The sequence below is a fragment of the Bos indicus genome, chromosome 12, assembly GCF_029378745.1.
Source record: "Bos indicus isolate NIAB-ARS_2022 breed Sahiwal x Tharparkar chromosome 12, NIAB-ARS_B.indTharparkar_mat_pri_1.0, whole genome shotgun sequence".
In the NCBI taxonomy this organism is placed as follows: domain Eukaryota; kingdom Metazoa; phylum Chordata; class Mammalia; order Artiodactyla; family Bovidae; genus Bos; species Bos indicus.
In genome coordinates this window covers 25,535,331-25,551,513 of record NC_091771.1, presented here as the reverse complement: position 1 = coordinate 25,551,513, position 16,183 = coordinate 25,535,331, and the positions used below count along the sequence as shown (strand labels likewise).

Here is a 16,183-nt window from a genome sequence, read left to right as displayed (position 1 = left end):
TGAGATCCTCTGGCACCTTCATAGGACACCAGGGGACCTGGAATCACTTTTGCTGGCCGAGTTTTCAATCTCCTATCTCTGAACAACTCACGTAGGAAAGAACTTGATTCCGCTGTACATTTTTGCAATTTTCTCTCAGGTCAATATCACACGTGGGTTGCCTAATAGGACATCACTATAAAAAAAAAAACAGCAGCTAATTTACAGGGTAGTGGATAAAACAACACTCTTCTCTGGAGAGCTGGGGCAGATAGGTGGAAGGATAAAGTCGGGCTGAATGGTATTTGATTTCTTTGTGTATATCCGAGTCACTGGCCCAGGCGGGAAGGTAATATATGAAAAGGGACATTTTTGGAATAGTTGTTTTTGAATTATGCTCATGAAATAGACACTCTGCCACGAAGGACATGTGGGAAAGCTACACTCTGACCGCATGACTAATTTTTAAAGCCTTGCATAGAGAGAATTCCCCCCAAGAACACAGCTGGGTTATTCCTTCGTGGACTGAATGTGTCAATTATGAACTGAACTGAAATGAAATTTTACTCCATTGCGGCAGAGTGAACTGAGGAGTGGACATTGGAGCTCGGGCATTACGTAGTAGTTCATACACCAAGTACTATTCTTTTATTAACCTTTAAGAACATGTTTTACATAAAAACAGGCAACATCAAAAAAGCTCAGTTGATAAATGAACATAATATATCACAGATGATTTCATCCACATTAACCTACATTTATTAGCTTAAACTGAGAGATTAGGAAAAAAATCAGATCTCATTCCAGCTTTAATCATGGATACAAATCATTTGATAGTTACTTCATTAAGATTTTGAAAATCAAAGATTAACCTGTGCCATCTGATCCATGCAGCAATTGATAAATTCAGTATTTTCAAAGGAAACATTGAATTTTTTTTCTTGCACCAAATTGAAACCTTTCAGAAACTTGTTTAAATACATCAAGTTCCGAGCCCACCTTTTCAGTATGCATGAGCAAAATACTATTTAATTTCACACTCAACTAATCCTTTAATAATTTTCTTTCACCCAGAATGAAAAAGACTATTATTAATTTCCTAATAAAATAAAAAAAAAATAGTTATCGAGGATATGACTCTAACCTTGGACCAGTTTCAATTTTAAAAAATTTTTTTCTAAGAATACATCAAAGATTAATGTCAATGGCCAGTGAGAAATTGTCCCTAGAGAACTATTCAAGGTCTTTTTCTTACCGCATTCAATTGGACTGGAATGAATTGCCATTATAGCATCTTTATCATCACTTTTAAAACCCTACTTTCTCTTAATACCAACAGTGAAGGCTTTCAGAACTATTATTTACTTTAAGTTAATAAAGTATATCACAGACAAAAATATACAATTTTACACTGAAGCAACATTAAGGGTCTCATGTCAGTGGGCCAAAAAAGAATGTCGAGGAAATTTACAGGTAGGATTTAATTACAGAGATTGCACTTCCTTTATGAAAAAGAATGAAACTAGAGCCCTCACTTGTCTCCAAGGGCGAGAGATTGCAAACCCCGTGATCAAAACACCTGCCAGTTAGAAGCTCACTCACTGAAAAATGATCGCATAGCTTCAGCATTGAAGCCCATGAACGACAACAACAGCAACACACACACAAAAAAAACCAAAGGGGGAAATAAAGACCACCTCACCCAGAGGCATCCTAAGCTTCTACACTGAATTTCCTGTTTCCCACCAGTTTATGACCCTTAATGTTACTGGATGGATGGTTGCATATTTGAGATGATTAAAAAATGAAAGACTGCTTTAAAAGCACCTCCTCCTCAAGTATGTAATTACATACAAATGAAAGATTCCTTCTGACAGTCCTAGGGACCCCATTTGTTACTGTTTCATGTATAAGCACCATTGAGCCAATTTTTAAAGCACATTTGCAGTGATCAAATGTGTTCTCAAGTTTCATTGATTTTTTTTTTTGTCTTTAAACCAAAAAATGTGTGAAGTGTGTCCATTGATGCACGCCTTATCATATCAGAATTGACAAAAATGTTAATTTTGGAAGTGCTTTTAATCACTATTTTCCCCAACAGACTAGAATGGCTTCATGAAACTTGATTAAAGAAATCCGTATCTCCCAAAGAAGCACATATCTGACCCTCTATCACTGCATGCAAAATAAGGGTCTGTCTGAGAGTATTTTTTCCCCAAACTCCTAATGGAAATGGCAGACAACACACAGGAAAGGCTAACCCTTGAACTGACCAACTTCAAGTTTTAAAAAAATCTTTGATTGGATTCCCACCCCCACCCCTCCCAAATCATGTAGCAGTTTAAAAAATTAATGATTTACAAATTATAGAAAAGATATGTTATCTACAATATATGCCAGGTGACTCATTAATTTTTTTTTAACCCATACCCAAATGAATAATTATATTAAACTACCATCTTGGATCATGGTGCTTTCCACAATTCTGAAATTACAAGGAAAGAGGGGAGACATACCAGATTTTCTTTTTTTTCTTTTTGGTTATTCTTTTCTCTGCAGAATTGGGCAGAGAAAAGAAGGCAGTGAACCTTCATTCTTTGGAACAGGCCCTCTATAGCAAACTTCAGCCTGGGGCACCTTTTTATGATCAAATTAAAAACCTTTGAAATCAGAAGTTTATCATGGAAATGCTGACAGATCCTGACCCAGAGAAGGGCTATCGGGCAACACAATAATATGAAGAAAGCTCTCCCTCAAGCACAGTTGCCCTTCAGCACGGGGACAGAGTTGTGTAATGGGTGCCACTGGCCAGCAGACAGCCATGATTTAACGTGCGTGAGCCTTGGTCACACAGTAGCTCTGTGACCCTCTGTTAAGCCAATTTTTCTTTTCTTTTCTTTTTTCCAACTGAAATATGCCTCAAAGGGTAAAGGATTGCAATTTTAGCCTTCATTTATGGATATATTGCTTTCTTTCAACAATATCTGACGGGCCTGTTGAGCACCACCCATGGGGGTGCTGAGCAGGTTCTAGGAAGGTCTCACTGAATACAGAACACCAAGCATTTTCAGTAGTTTATTTGCATTTTTTTCTCTGCTTATTTTAGTATGCACCACGTGTAAAATCAGATGAGGGCTACAGAAAAAACATTTTCAATGACCGAAATCTTACTTTTCCTTCTAACGATATGGAGCAAATCACATATGCATTGATTATGAGAATAAATGGTTTCTGCTACAGTGCTGAGAAAAAAAAAAATGTGTTCATCAATATGAACGGTTCTCATCTACAGAGATGGTTTACATGATGCAAGTAATGAAAGAGTTTTTCCTTAACTAGTCTACTACCAAAACTGAAACAAAATGAATCTTAAAATTCCCCTTGAAAATACCATATGGTTGGTCATGTATCAATAGAGGAAAGACAGTCCCCATCACCAGGCCACCACCATAAAAGCTATATTAAATACATAGAAAAGAAAAATATGGGGACACTTGTGGCAATGAGTAAATTGATAAGTACAGAGATACACTGCCATAATGGTACATATTTATTCTCTAATAAAGTGAAATAAAAAATAAGATCAATTTGGTTATAGAAATTCCTTAAAGAACACCACCACTTAATTATTTCAAACTTGAACTATCCCAAGAATGTCGTGAAAAAAATTAGCACTGGCTAAGAAGCAAAAGCAGTCTGGGTACACCCACGTAATCAGCATGCCTTGTGCTTGTCTGTTAACCCTCTGAGTACATCTCTGACATTCAGGATCTCGATAGCTTAGTGCTGAAAAGATTGCATTCCATCTGATTACTCAATATTTCTACTTGACAGGTCTCATTCCACTATTTATTCAGCATAGATCATTCAAATTCTGCAGCGATGCGCTGGGATCCCCATGCTGAACGGCCCTGCATTCTTCCGAGCGGCCCCTCTGCAGTGTTATGGGAAACACGCCACAGCTTTACACAGTCCACAGTCCTTCAAGACTTGGGTGAAAAAGGCCTGAGCCATGCACTGTAAGGTATGTACACTAGATGCTGGCATCATACACACAATGCCCATGGAAAAAGCAGTAATTAATTCAGAGAAAGAAAGTGAAGTAAAGTGAAAGTTGCTCAGTCGTGTCCAACTCTTTGTGACCCCATGGACTATACAGTCCATGGAATTCTCCAGGCCAGAATACTGGAGTGGGTAGCCTTTCCCTTCTCTAGGGGATCTTCCCAACCCAGGGATCAAGTCCAGGTCTCCCGCATTGCAGGTGGATTCTTTCCCAGCTGAGCCACGAGGGAAGCCCAAGAATACTGGAGTGGGTAGCCTATTCCTTCTCCAGGGGATCTTCCTGACCCAGGAATAGAACTGGGGTCTCCTGCATTGCAGGCAGATTCTTTACCAACTGAGCTACCAGGGAGGCCCAAGGAAAACCACAGTCTTACCGCAGGTAGGTCTCCGCACATAGGCTTTCTTCATATTCACACATTTATAACTGAGGCCAATCTAGGAACCTGCTCCTTCGTCTTACTTTGAATAGTGCTTTGCTTTCTAAAGAACTCTAGTTCTAGAGAAAGCAGTAATTTCTGACCAGTTCTGAGTACTTTACTGTATGGAATCTGCCTACACCATACCTTCCTGGCATCCTGCCCGCCCCCTCTTCGCCAGAAAACCCAACTGATTTGTGCCACTTTGTGATGTTGTGTGTCAGATTTCAGGACTCTCTTAAAAAACAGGTGGGGGTGCTCTCAGTAAATGACCCAATATTTACATGGCAAGACAACACAGAAGAGATAAACCTAAAGGTGAAAGAGTCAAAAACTTGCGGGGGGGGCAGCGAGGGGCGGGGTGGGGACCATGGTGCAGAAGTCATGGCATGCTGTGATTTTTAGATCGATAGTAATAGAGACCATACATTTATCAGCTGAAGAGTAAAAGGTGGCCACTGAAGACCGATCTGTGTCTGAACTGACTGTGGGAGTGCTGCACACACATTTCAAGACTTTCAGGTGTCGAAGTACATCTCAGAGCAGAGACAGTGAGTGCTGTCCAGCCATCTAGATGCAAATTTCATGAGCCATCATGGTTGTCTTCCCGGCCAGGGAGCGAAGCAAACCTCAGGAGGACATTTGAGTTGGGACAAACCCTGCCTTGCCAAACACCCCGGCCAGCCTCTTCCCTAAGCACCTAAGCAGTGACCGCAGGCTGCTGCGGGCCCCCATTCCAAGCATAACACACTCCAGGGGAGACACAGGGCTAGGGAGAAAGATTTGGAAACAGGAGTAAAATACAGCTGTTGGACAGGACTTGGACCAAAGAAAGAAAATAGCATCTCTCTCTGGACAGCTAAAGACAGTGCTATATAAAGGTCATCCTAGGGAGCGGAGGTTTTATCCTCAGGGATACCCTCTAGCTCTCCCATCCTGTTCTCCCTGAGACTATATGTAAGTAACCTAAAGGTGCACGTGGAATCATCTCACCGATGGTTTATTAAAAAGCATTTTGAGAATATTCTAGACTGCTGGTCCACTCTGCTTTCTCCTTGGCCACCTTGCAAAGCACTTGCCTCTGGGCGCCTAGTCCCGGGCGCTGCTCCTGTGTATGGACTTCATGTTGTGTGTGTGGACTTCATACTCTGTGTGGATCTCACACTGAAGACTGAACTGCGTGAAAAAAGCAGATGAGACCAAGAACAGGGTCTTGTTGCCTCTTCCTGTTTGACATTCCAGCCCTGTAGAGCACCTGGCAATTTATTGCTCTTTTCCACCAGTTTGTTTGTTTTTTTTTCCTGTAGATGTTTCATACTGAGCAGGCAGACCCTGACTCACCAAGTACAGGGCAAGCTATGGTGACTTCCTGAGGGTCTGCACTGGCAGCAGTAGCAGCTGAAGTGGAAGCAGCATTTCTGGGGCGTCATCAGCACGTCTTCATATGGAGGTGATTTGGGGGAGGGGGGCCACCGTCTATATCCTGGGTCAGGCTGTTGGCCACAGACCCAGGTCCCTTCACTTGGGATGCAGGACTCAGGGAAGCTGGCAGTTAGACCTCTTTCTTTAAAAAAGCCCCTTTCTTAATAGGATTGTGAAGAGGAAAGGGATGCTGATGCTTAAGTTATAAACCTGCCATGTTCTAAACCCACAAAAAAAGGACAAGCAAGACAGCATGCTAGACGCTCTTCCTGTCTGGACATCTCAGCATCTAATAACCTCTTAATCTCTAGCAAAATCAAGAAACATGTGCATATAAATCCAGAGGCCCGAAAGATTCCCTCAAGCATTCTCCATAAAATCCCATGCACTCAGAGGGTTAACACGTGCTATGTTACATACTGCAGAGCCTAGCTCCACTGATGAAAACATTCATTGCTTCTACATTTTAAAAGTCGCAAAATAGCCTTAACCCTTTGAGGACCCAATTAGCAGCAAGTTGTCATCTTCACCAACAACATGTCACAGTCTCATTCAGCAAAAGGGAAATCGCTACAAGAATACCAGAAAAACACACTGTTCTGCTCGGCCATTCAAGCATTGAGTGCTAGGTAGATCAGATGAAACTGTTTGACATAAATTTGGGGGTGGGGGAAACAAACCTCAGAGTCTCAAAGGGTTAAGCTAGGACTTCGAGTAAAAGGGTCTTATTAAAAGGGCGAGTTTGGGGAGCGAACAGTCTCGGAGGAGCTCGGCGAGTAGTCTTCCGACTCCGAGTTGAGTTCCGGCGGAGCTGGCTGGGCCTTGTACCGGCTCCTCACATCCGGGTTGCGTCTTCGTCGGAAAACCTGCCTCTCCTTATCAAGAGCGGTGGTCTAGCAGGGGCATAAAATGAGAAAGAGGACAATTAGGCCGAAGGAAACGGCAAACACACACACACACACACACACACAGACGCACGACACTTTCTGGAACTTTCTGAAGTCAGAAAAATATGCTGGCTAAAGTTAACCGTCCACAATGGCTCACTTACGGTGCCCACAGTCACCACTGCTGGGGTGCCCTCTGCTCCCCCAGATGCAGCTCCTGCGAGCCCCTCGTGGTGACATCGCAGGCACAGGCAGGATGGATGATGTTCAGCCTCTCGCCCGCCCTCCCTAGACTTCCCTGAGCTCCACATCTGTGACCCTTGGTTGCTCCCAGCCTATCCAGAGACCCCCCTTCCCCCAGCCCCGCCGGTAAACGGGAGCCCAGGGCTTGTGCGCCTGACATGCGAGGACACCGGGCAGTGCCTCGTTCATCAACATGCAGCTCCAGGCAGCTGTATAATAAAAGACGAGAGGTGATGAAGTTGTCAGACACGGAAACTGAGCCACAAGCTCATCCCTTTATTTTAGCACCTCCTCATTCTAAATGATCTTATTATCTGTTGACGAGGGAGTGTGGGAAGGGTGGGTTTACTTTGAATGAACCAGCTCTGACGTTGAAAACTGCTCTGAATGCAATTAAACCTGATGGAAACCTTCCCATGGATTTCCCTCTACAAAGTTCGTTTTCACTGTAGTACATGGGAATCTACGGAACTGAGGTTCAGCGTCAGGGACTCCAACTCCTGCCTCCTTTTCCGGAGGAAACCTCGGATCGTCTCCAGGATGTGCTCTGGAAGTTATTATGACATCAGGATTGGGAAGGGCATGGCTTCATTACAGATTTTAATGGGTGTGAGCAGGATGGCTCATTACAGAGAAACCTTACACAGAGAGCAGGAGAGCAGGTACAAAGCCTGAAGAAAAATACAGAACACACATAAAAGTTTGAAGGCATCCTTGTTTGAAAGTCCCTCTTTAAAAGGATGTAGCCTGGAGGTTATTCTGCTTTTAAGAGATTACTTTTCCTCTACAGGGATATATACCACCATTTTTCCTCTTGGAAATTTACTGTTAACTTCTTCAAAGAACAGAGATAAATTTATAGCCGGCCGGGTTCTGAGAACAAAGTGAAAACTAAGCCCCTCATACAACTGCAGTGTAGCATTAGAGCAATCTTAGATCTAAAATGGGGCAATCAAAGTTACAAAATGAAGTAATAAAGAGAGAAAGAGAGGCAGTGTGTAGAACCAGTACAGTAAATGGCTTCGTTAGGCTGAACTGCTCGGCTTTAAAAACTACCCACATGTTGAGTAACAGTGTTGTAAATTGATGAGGAAGATAAACTTTAATAATTCCCTTCTCGTTTCACTGGATTTTTAATACAATAATTCAATAAGTATTGAAATGTCTACCTTTGATTCACCAACCTGTAGAACTTTTAAGGGCCCTCACGTACTTATACGTGAGGCCTTCTTGGTCTTATGCCCGCCGACTTTTTGATATTTTTCAGCATCATAAACTTAAATCCCTAACTTTATTTAAAACATTGTAAAGTTACAACACATGGTATTTTGCTTTCAAAGCAAACTGAAAATGTTCTGTTTGTGTAGAGTTGAACATAAAAAAGCAGGAGTCTATTTAGTCTGATGTACATAAACACCACTCTGTAGTTAAATCCAGAGTAATATAAACTCTTCTCTTGGTTATAAAAAATATTTCTACCTTCTTGAGAAAGAAAAAATCACTTGGCATCAAACTGAATACTGACTAGCAGACAGGTTCCCCAGTGTTGCCGAGAAAATTGCATGTTGGATTTTGAGTTAGATATTTGGAGTCCTGCTCAGTCCATGGGAGAAGGCAATGGCACCCCACTCCAGTACTCTTGCCTGGAAAATCCCATGGACGGAGGAGCCTGGTAGGCTGCAGTCCATGGGGTCGCTAAGAGTCGGACACGACTGAGCGACTTTCCTTTCACTTTTCACTTTCATGCATTGGAGAAGGCAATGGCAACCCACTCCAGTGTTCTTGCCTGGAGAATCCCAGGGACGGGGGAGCCTGTGGGCTGCCGTCTATGGGGTCGCACAGAGTCGGACACGACTGACATGACTTAGTAGCAGCAGTAGCTCAGTCCACTGCTGGTTGTGGGAACCATTTACTCAGTTCTCAGGTAAATAAGGAGCAAGGATAACCCCGCCCCCTGCCGCCCTCCTGAGTTGTTAAAAGGTAAAAACAGAAGTGCACATGCTCTCGAAATAGCAAAGACTCCCAGAAATATAAGGTGGAGGTTTGTTTGTTCTCTTTACAATGTAAGATGTTTTAAAATGAAGGAACTGCAGGTCAGAGGAAAGCGATGCAGAACCCAGCTCACATTAGAATGTAGAGTGCGTTCTCGCCCTCACTAGCACCTTCTCCACATCTGCCTCATTTCCCCATCATGGACTCAACCACTCCAAGTTGCTCTTGGGGGCAGCCACTGACAGGCGATTTCTACTCCGGCACCGCAATGCCCTGTCTGTGCACTCACAGCTTGGATGGCACCATTCCCTTAGGTTCACGTTCACTCCTCCAGATGCTCTCAGGGGCAAATCATATTCTCTTCCTTCCTTGTCCCTCTGCCTGGCCAGCCCTTTGCTCTGTCCCACTTAAGTGGTCAGTTCTAGCCCCTCGTGCCACCTTCTCTAGTGAGCAGCTTTTAAACGCTGGCCTTTGTTGCTAGGCCCCGGTGCTCAGATGCTCCTAGGCTTTCAGTTGTGCTGAGTCACCAGGATCTTGACAGCAGCTCCTGGGCTTCCCTGGTGGCTCAGAGGGTAAAGCATCTGCCTACAATGCAGGAGACCCGGGTTCGATCCCTGGGTTGGGAAGATCGCCTGGAGAAGGCAATGGCAACCCACTCCAGTACTCTTGCCTGGAAAATCCCAAGGACTGAGAAGCCTGGTAGGCTACAGTCCATGGGGTCCCAAAGAGTCAGACACGACTGAGCGACTTCACTTTCACTTTCTATTGTTGAAAACACAGCATGTCACGATCACAGGTCATGGAAAAGGGTGTGATGGTTGTTTCTGCTGTATGTATAGACTCCACATTGAGAAAGCATTTGTAAAGCGTTCTTTGCCCGGGGCCTTGCCTGGGCCCAGGCATGCGGAGAGACCCGCCCCTGTCACCAAGGAGGAACAGAACTCGGTTCTCCTCCCGGCTCAGGCAGCTTCTTCCCACTGATTCTAAAGTCTATTGAAACAGAACTCGAAGGAGCCACTGCACTCCAGGGGTTGCCTTCTTCAGTCCCCAGCCACAGTGAGCTGGGGAGGAGACCCAGACCACAGGCAGCATCCAAGGCCAAAAGCCCAGGGCTTTCCCATGCCAGAGACCCGAGGACTCTCTCAGGGACAGCAGGCCAGGGTTCCCCGCGTGTACAGTCCCATTCTGGGCCTGTGAACTTCGAGGGACACCTGGGCATGATGACAGGTGGGCAGTTTCCAACCCACCCAGATCTGCTCAATATTCTCAAAGGCTCCACAAGCAGGGTTTAGGGCTCCCAACACACTTGCTCTCAGAGATGATCCAGAGGACGTCACTGCCCCCAGGCCTCTGCTCCCTGGGCCCCTGCTCACTCTGCTTCCGCCTTGAGGGACTGAGCTTCACTTTAAGAACTTCTCCGCATTCCCATGAAGCCCAGCACAGCTACCACCGCGCATCCTGCCTGCACCGTGACCGACTCTGAGACAGTCTTCCCTGCCACTCTGCGGACGCTGTGGAGGGCAGGATCAGGTCTGGGCATCCTGTCTGTGTCTCCACAGTTCACAGCACAAAGAAGATGCTCTCAGACGTGCAGCTTTTGAACTGTGGGCAAGTACAACAGAGGTCCTGGGACTTCCCTCCTCCTGCACACCCAACCCCCGGGCTGTCCTGCACCCAGCTGACAGGTCAGTCTGCCCACGACTGATTTATTTACAGTTCCTCATGCAGTCAAACTCCTTGTCCTAGAAGTCACAATGTGCTTACAATAAATTTTCCAGCGTCTAGTTCTTAATATCACTCAAAATAATCCTGTGACGTCAGGAGACCCAGTGTCCCCATTAGCAGACACAGCACCCGCTTGTTCTGCTTATAGTTAACCATGCCCGTTTCCCTTCAGACACCCCCCGCTCCCGCAATCTGTGGTCCCAGTGAAGGGCACCCTACCTCCATCTCAGAGGGTGGGGCAGGGCTGGCTTGTGACCCAGAAGCAAGCCTGTGCTGACTGCGTTCCCCAGGACCTGTGGTTGGTTCAGGATGGGCACCCCACCCAGTTCCTAGGCCAGAGGAGACTACCCAGCGATTTGGACTCACAGTGACTCCCAGCTGAGAGGGTGGCCAGGCTGGAGGTGGTACCATGTGAAGCTCCAGACTGAAGCCATTACAGGGAGGCAAAGAGGAGGGGTGGAAAGACAGCCAGGCTGCTGACAACTGAGTCCACCCATGACTGAAGCCACAGCCAGCCTCTGAACCTCTCAGGTTGTATAAAATCATACTTCTCCTTTTTGCTGAAAGCCAGTTGGGTTTGGGTTTTCTTCACGTGAGACCCCAACAGTGCTAACTGATAGCTCTCTGCAGGTGCTTCAGTCATGCTCGCCTCTGCATCTTGGCTTAAGGTGTTCACCAACCTGACATCACCCTCTCTCGCTTCCTGCCCACTCACATTTCTGTTTTCTAAGATTCGATCAAATCTCACCTTCTGCATCACACTTTTTTCTTTCTAAATTCCTCAGGCAAGTGTTGTCTTGACCAGACTTTGGACATTTACTACACCCAGGTCTTTTCTGTGCATCGTTTCCAAATCCTATGCAAGCTCCTTCTTTGCATTTTCCAGACTGCCTAGCCAATTGTGGCACACATCGAAGGGTATATTAAATATCTCTTAGCTAATACAAAATTATGTTGTTTTAGATGATTATATACTTTCTGAATAACAACAAAACAGAACTCCAAGCAACTCTATAGTATAAAAGAATAAGAAGTTAAAGATATTGTGAGTCTTAATATTTAAGAATGCAGTTTATGTTTTAGATATGATCAAATGCTTACATCAGATAAAGTTAATAATCTCTGATACTCCTATTTATCCACTAAATAACCTTGGATCGTGGTCCAGTGTCTTATCACAATAAGCTCTGTCATATATGATCTCTTTGGAATTTTAATTGTGCCTATAAAATTAACTTTCCTCTAAAATCTGCGTTGCTCAAGTTTTTCAGCTAAGTTCTGTAGCCCCTACAGGTAGTTAAGGACAGATGAATTCTGCAAAGAAGAATAATACGCCAATACATAATTTTTAAGAGCAATGCTACAAAAATATTTATTATCCAATTGGTAATTTTCTCCCCAGAAAACATTCATAACTTTCCCTTTAAAGTGCTGCCTCATAGATTTAAATTCCAGGCTCTTTCAACCATTTCTGAAAGCCTGCTCTCCTCTTTCTCAATCACAAACATTTCCCAGATATCAAGCAAATAGGGTCTCTCCTCCCTAATGCCTGTCTTTATAAGGTAAGGTTGTCCCCAGCCTTGATGTTCCATTAAAACTTAAGACTTTCTAACGGATTTGTTATTTCATGAGTTTATTTTGCTCACAGTTTGCAGCTCATACAATAGACATGGATGGACTTGCTGTGGAATTCCCAAGTGTTTCCTCAGTAAGTTATCACTTCATTAAACGCTCGTAAGAAAATCTGAAGCCTGCATTATCACATTTTGGTGCTAATTATTACAGGTTAGAGGTGAGCAAGCAATCTCTTGAGATGCTGGAGCTGGCCAGTAGTAACCACATAGGAAGCTCTGATCTAGCTATTTTACACACGTACCCAATGATGACAGCTGTGGTGCGCGGGGCTACAGCCAGCTAACAGCGGACTGGGGGATCCTGATAAACAGAACCAACAACGGACCAAAGGACCATATCATTTATATGGAGTCACAAATACACTCGTGTTCTACACAGAAGAGACTCTCCACGCTCCTACCTCAGACTGCAAGCCCTTGCTGATCAGGGTGTCCTGAGGAGCTGCTGCATGAAATGTGAAACCCGAGGAATGGTAAAATCATGCCGGTTACCTCAGCAGCTCATGGGCAGACGCACATAGCAGTTGGAGCTCGTAAAGAAATTCAGACTGACCATGTTTTGGTGCATGCCGTAACACCAGGCATGCGAATGAGAGACAGTGCTTGAATAAGACCAAGGAAATGTATCCCAACAACAGATTCACCGAATGAGTTTGGCCAATGGCGGCTTCTGTTCACAGTAAAACTAGACAGCACTCAGATTTTTGAAATCCTTCTTTCTGATCTCAAATTTGGAAAGCAGCATGAACACCTAGGCTGTACCCACCTGGCCTATGTTATGGGAAAAATACAGCATGGGGGGGGGCGGAAGGTCAGAAATGAAGTGAGAGCAGGAGACGGGGCGTGACTTTGTTTTTGCCAGGTTGAGTCACCCACATCTGTGCAATGCTTGCCTTGCCTGGTAGCTGTAGCCTAAGCCCCTTGGTAGCAGCAGCAGGGGGAAGTGGGGAGAGCCGGCCTTCTGTCCTGCCTCAGCTGATTATGTGACCCTGGGCACGTTTCCTAACCACCACGTCGGTTGAGCTATTTCGCAGTGCAGAGAATGACGGGAGGTACTACAGTGCCTCACCCCAGGGGAATTCCCACCTATGAAATGCCATGAATATGCTTAATATCACCATCAATCTACTAGAACGGGTTCTGTTTTTCTCTCAGTAAACAACAGGCCTTCTGTCTGTGGATCAAAAATATTTGTCATGCAGGACCTGCAAGAGATACACCTCATTTAAGTTTGGAGGCGATGCTTTCTGATGTGGCAGTAATTATTGGATCTAAGTAACTGCATTTTTCAGAGGCAAGCAGTGACTGTTTCTCCTTTTTTACATTTCTAAATTTATTGCTAGCCATCACAAACAGTCTTCATTTCATTAATAAAAGAACATTATCGTGCATGTTGCCTTTGAGCCCATCCATTATTCATACCACCTAGGAGAGTGAGCCGGGGATGCAGCTGTTAGGGCATTAATCTCAGGAACCCTCTCCTTCGCTCGCCCTTACTCTGTGGGGACTGAGTTACGATTCGCTTGCCACTTTGGAAATGTTTTGCTTGCTAGTAAAATTAAGCTGACACCTCAATTGATATATCACCCTACTCATTTCTCTTTTTTTTGGTTCGCAGCCATACTTATTATGGTTTTATTTTGTTTTGCTTTAATACCCTTTTGGGGTCTCGCCAGGAGTTGTACAGTATCTGGACTAAGACATGGTATTTCCCTAAAGTGAAGGCGACAAAGGGGGACTTCATGGAATGAAACTATCGGCCTTTGAAGCTCTTTCCTAGGCTCCAGTCTCTTAACTGGGATTTCTCATGTCCCGGGGTAGGGGTGCCCCAGGTTTCTCTACTACTTCATAAACGTAGGCTCCTCCCGCTGATCTGGTTCTTAACAGAATCTTGTCCAGCTCTGCAGAAGGTTTCTAGTGGCCTCCTATCAGAAGGTTAAAATGATAGCCCCTTGCTGAGCTCAGGCTTCTAGAGGGTGAATTCATACGCTTCCTCTGCTCTATGACGCCTGACTGTCTCACAGCAGAAGTTAAGCAGGGCTGCCATGTTGTTTTTTCCTTCATCAGGCTAATAAACAAAAGGACAACTGCAGGCATAGTTTATCTTAAGAAAATCTATGGAAATTTAGAACTTACTAAGCAAGTGGGTTAAGGGGTGACTCCTTTTATTAGAGTTTTTTGTTTGTTTTAGCTGTGCCAAAACCTTACTCCTGGGTCAATGCAATTGTGGAGCATTTCATATGTGATTTGATTGTTTAGGCTCTCAGATACCCCAAACTCTTAAAAAACACATTTATCCTCAAAAATCAAGGTTTCTCCATTAATGGTCCCCTCCTTGGAAAATTCAATCATTTATTTATTAGCAAATATTTATTGAGGCACCTATTCTGTGCCAGGCATTCTATTCCACCAGGTGGTGGTTATATAGTTTTTAACAAGCCCACCAGGTGGTATCTTTTCCTACTAGAATAGGAGATGAAAATTTCTTTCTGGAAAGGGTGAATAATTAATACTTCAGGTTTTGCAGGCTATATAGTTCTCTGACACAACTACTCTATTCTGCCCTTGTAGAGTGGAAGTGGCCATAGGTTGGTTATGAGTGAATGGATGTGTTCCAATCCATTCCAATGTGTTCTAATCTGTGTTCCAATAAAACTTTTATTTACAAAAACAGGCAGTGCCCATTGGCTATAACATGGCGATCTCTGCCCTAGAAGATAACTTTTTAATTAAACATATACTTCATCAGGATTTGGGGCTATAGACTACTTAAAGTAAAATTTAATGCCCCTCAATTCATGAATAATCTAACATACAGCTTATTCAACAGTTTGTTCCAATCACAGCATCAAAAAAGGTCATGGTTCTACTTTAATAATAAATGCTTTGCTCTGGAGAGAGATGAGTTTTCTCAGGAAAATCTCTCTCTCTCGTGTGGAATGGATGGTTTTCTCTTGGAGCAGTCTTTTCCAGACTCTTCTTTTGGGCTGAGTCTGTGAAGGCACTTTTGTACATTTAATTCTTGCCACAGATTTGGAAGGTTGATAACACCCATCTCATTTTTATAGGCAGGGAAACTGAAAATCAGAGAAGGAACACATGCCTTGCCTGAGGTCACAACACGAGGAAGTAGGACAGGCTGGATCCAAAACAGGGCTTCTCAACACCAAGGCCACAGGCTCTCCATGCACAGAGCTGCCCATCTTTAATCAAGCTTGATTCATCTCGATTTTCAAGGCTTTTTAGTTTCTAGAAGTGTCATGTGTTTGACATGTATTTGAGAATTGTCTGACTTCAGCATATGGATATTTTGCACTCAATAAAATAACAGTGTGTCAATACTTTCAATTAAGTTCTTTATGATCATTCTTTCCTACATGTTTATACCCCATAAAACCTACATTCTATCAGTGAACATCACTGGCGAACATGTGGAGTCAAAATATTCAGGAACAACTACATAGAAAAGAATGTATATGTCTTTTTAAATCATAAAGAGGGAAAGAGGTGCTGAGGCAAGATTAAAATAAGTGCAATACCACAAAATTTCCCATCAATACCAAATTACCAAGACTTTCAGGAAAACATGTAAAATTTCACTCCAGTTTATACACAATCAGTAAGTCTTGGAATGCCATGCAAACTTCTCTTTTCTAATATAAAATACATTAAGCTTTAAAAGGATTATATATATATATATATATATATATATATATGGATCCTCTTTTAAAGGGGCCCTGAAAATAAAATGAAAGAAAATAAAATCTCAGATAGTGAGCAACCTGTTTGACTTGGTAAAATAATACAGATGTCTCACTAGTTC

General features: G+C 43.7%; 1 protein-coding gene across 4 annotated transcripts in view; it reads right to left on the bottom strand.

Moving 5' to 3' along the window:
- Positions 1–715: 715 nt before the first annotated feature.
- Positions 716–16,183, bottom strand: part of DCLK1 (doublecortin like kinase 1) — a 432,884-nt gene continuing 417,416 nt past the window's right edge. For all 4 annotated transcript variants that reach the window (XM_070800188.1, XM_070800189.1, XM_070800190.1 and 1 more), the window contains one exon: positions 716–6,772. In XM_070800188.1, the coding sequence (XP_070656289.1) occupies positions 6,608–6,772 (165 nt within the window). In that variant the 3' untranslated portion in view covers positions 716–6,607. The remainder of the gene's footprint in view (positions 6,773–16,183) is intronic.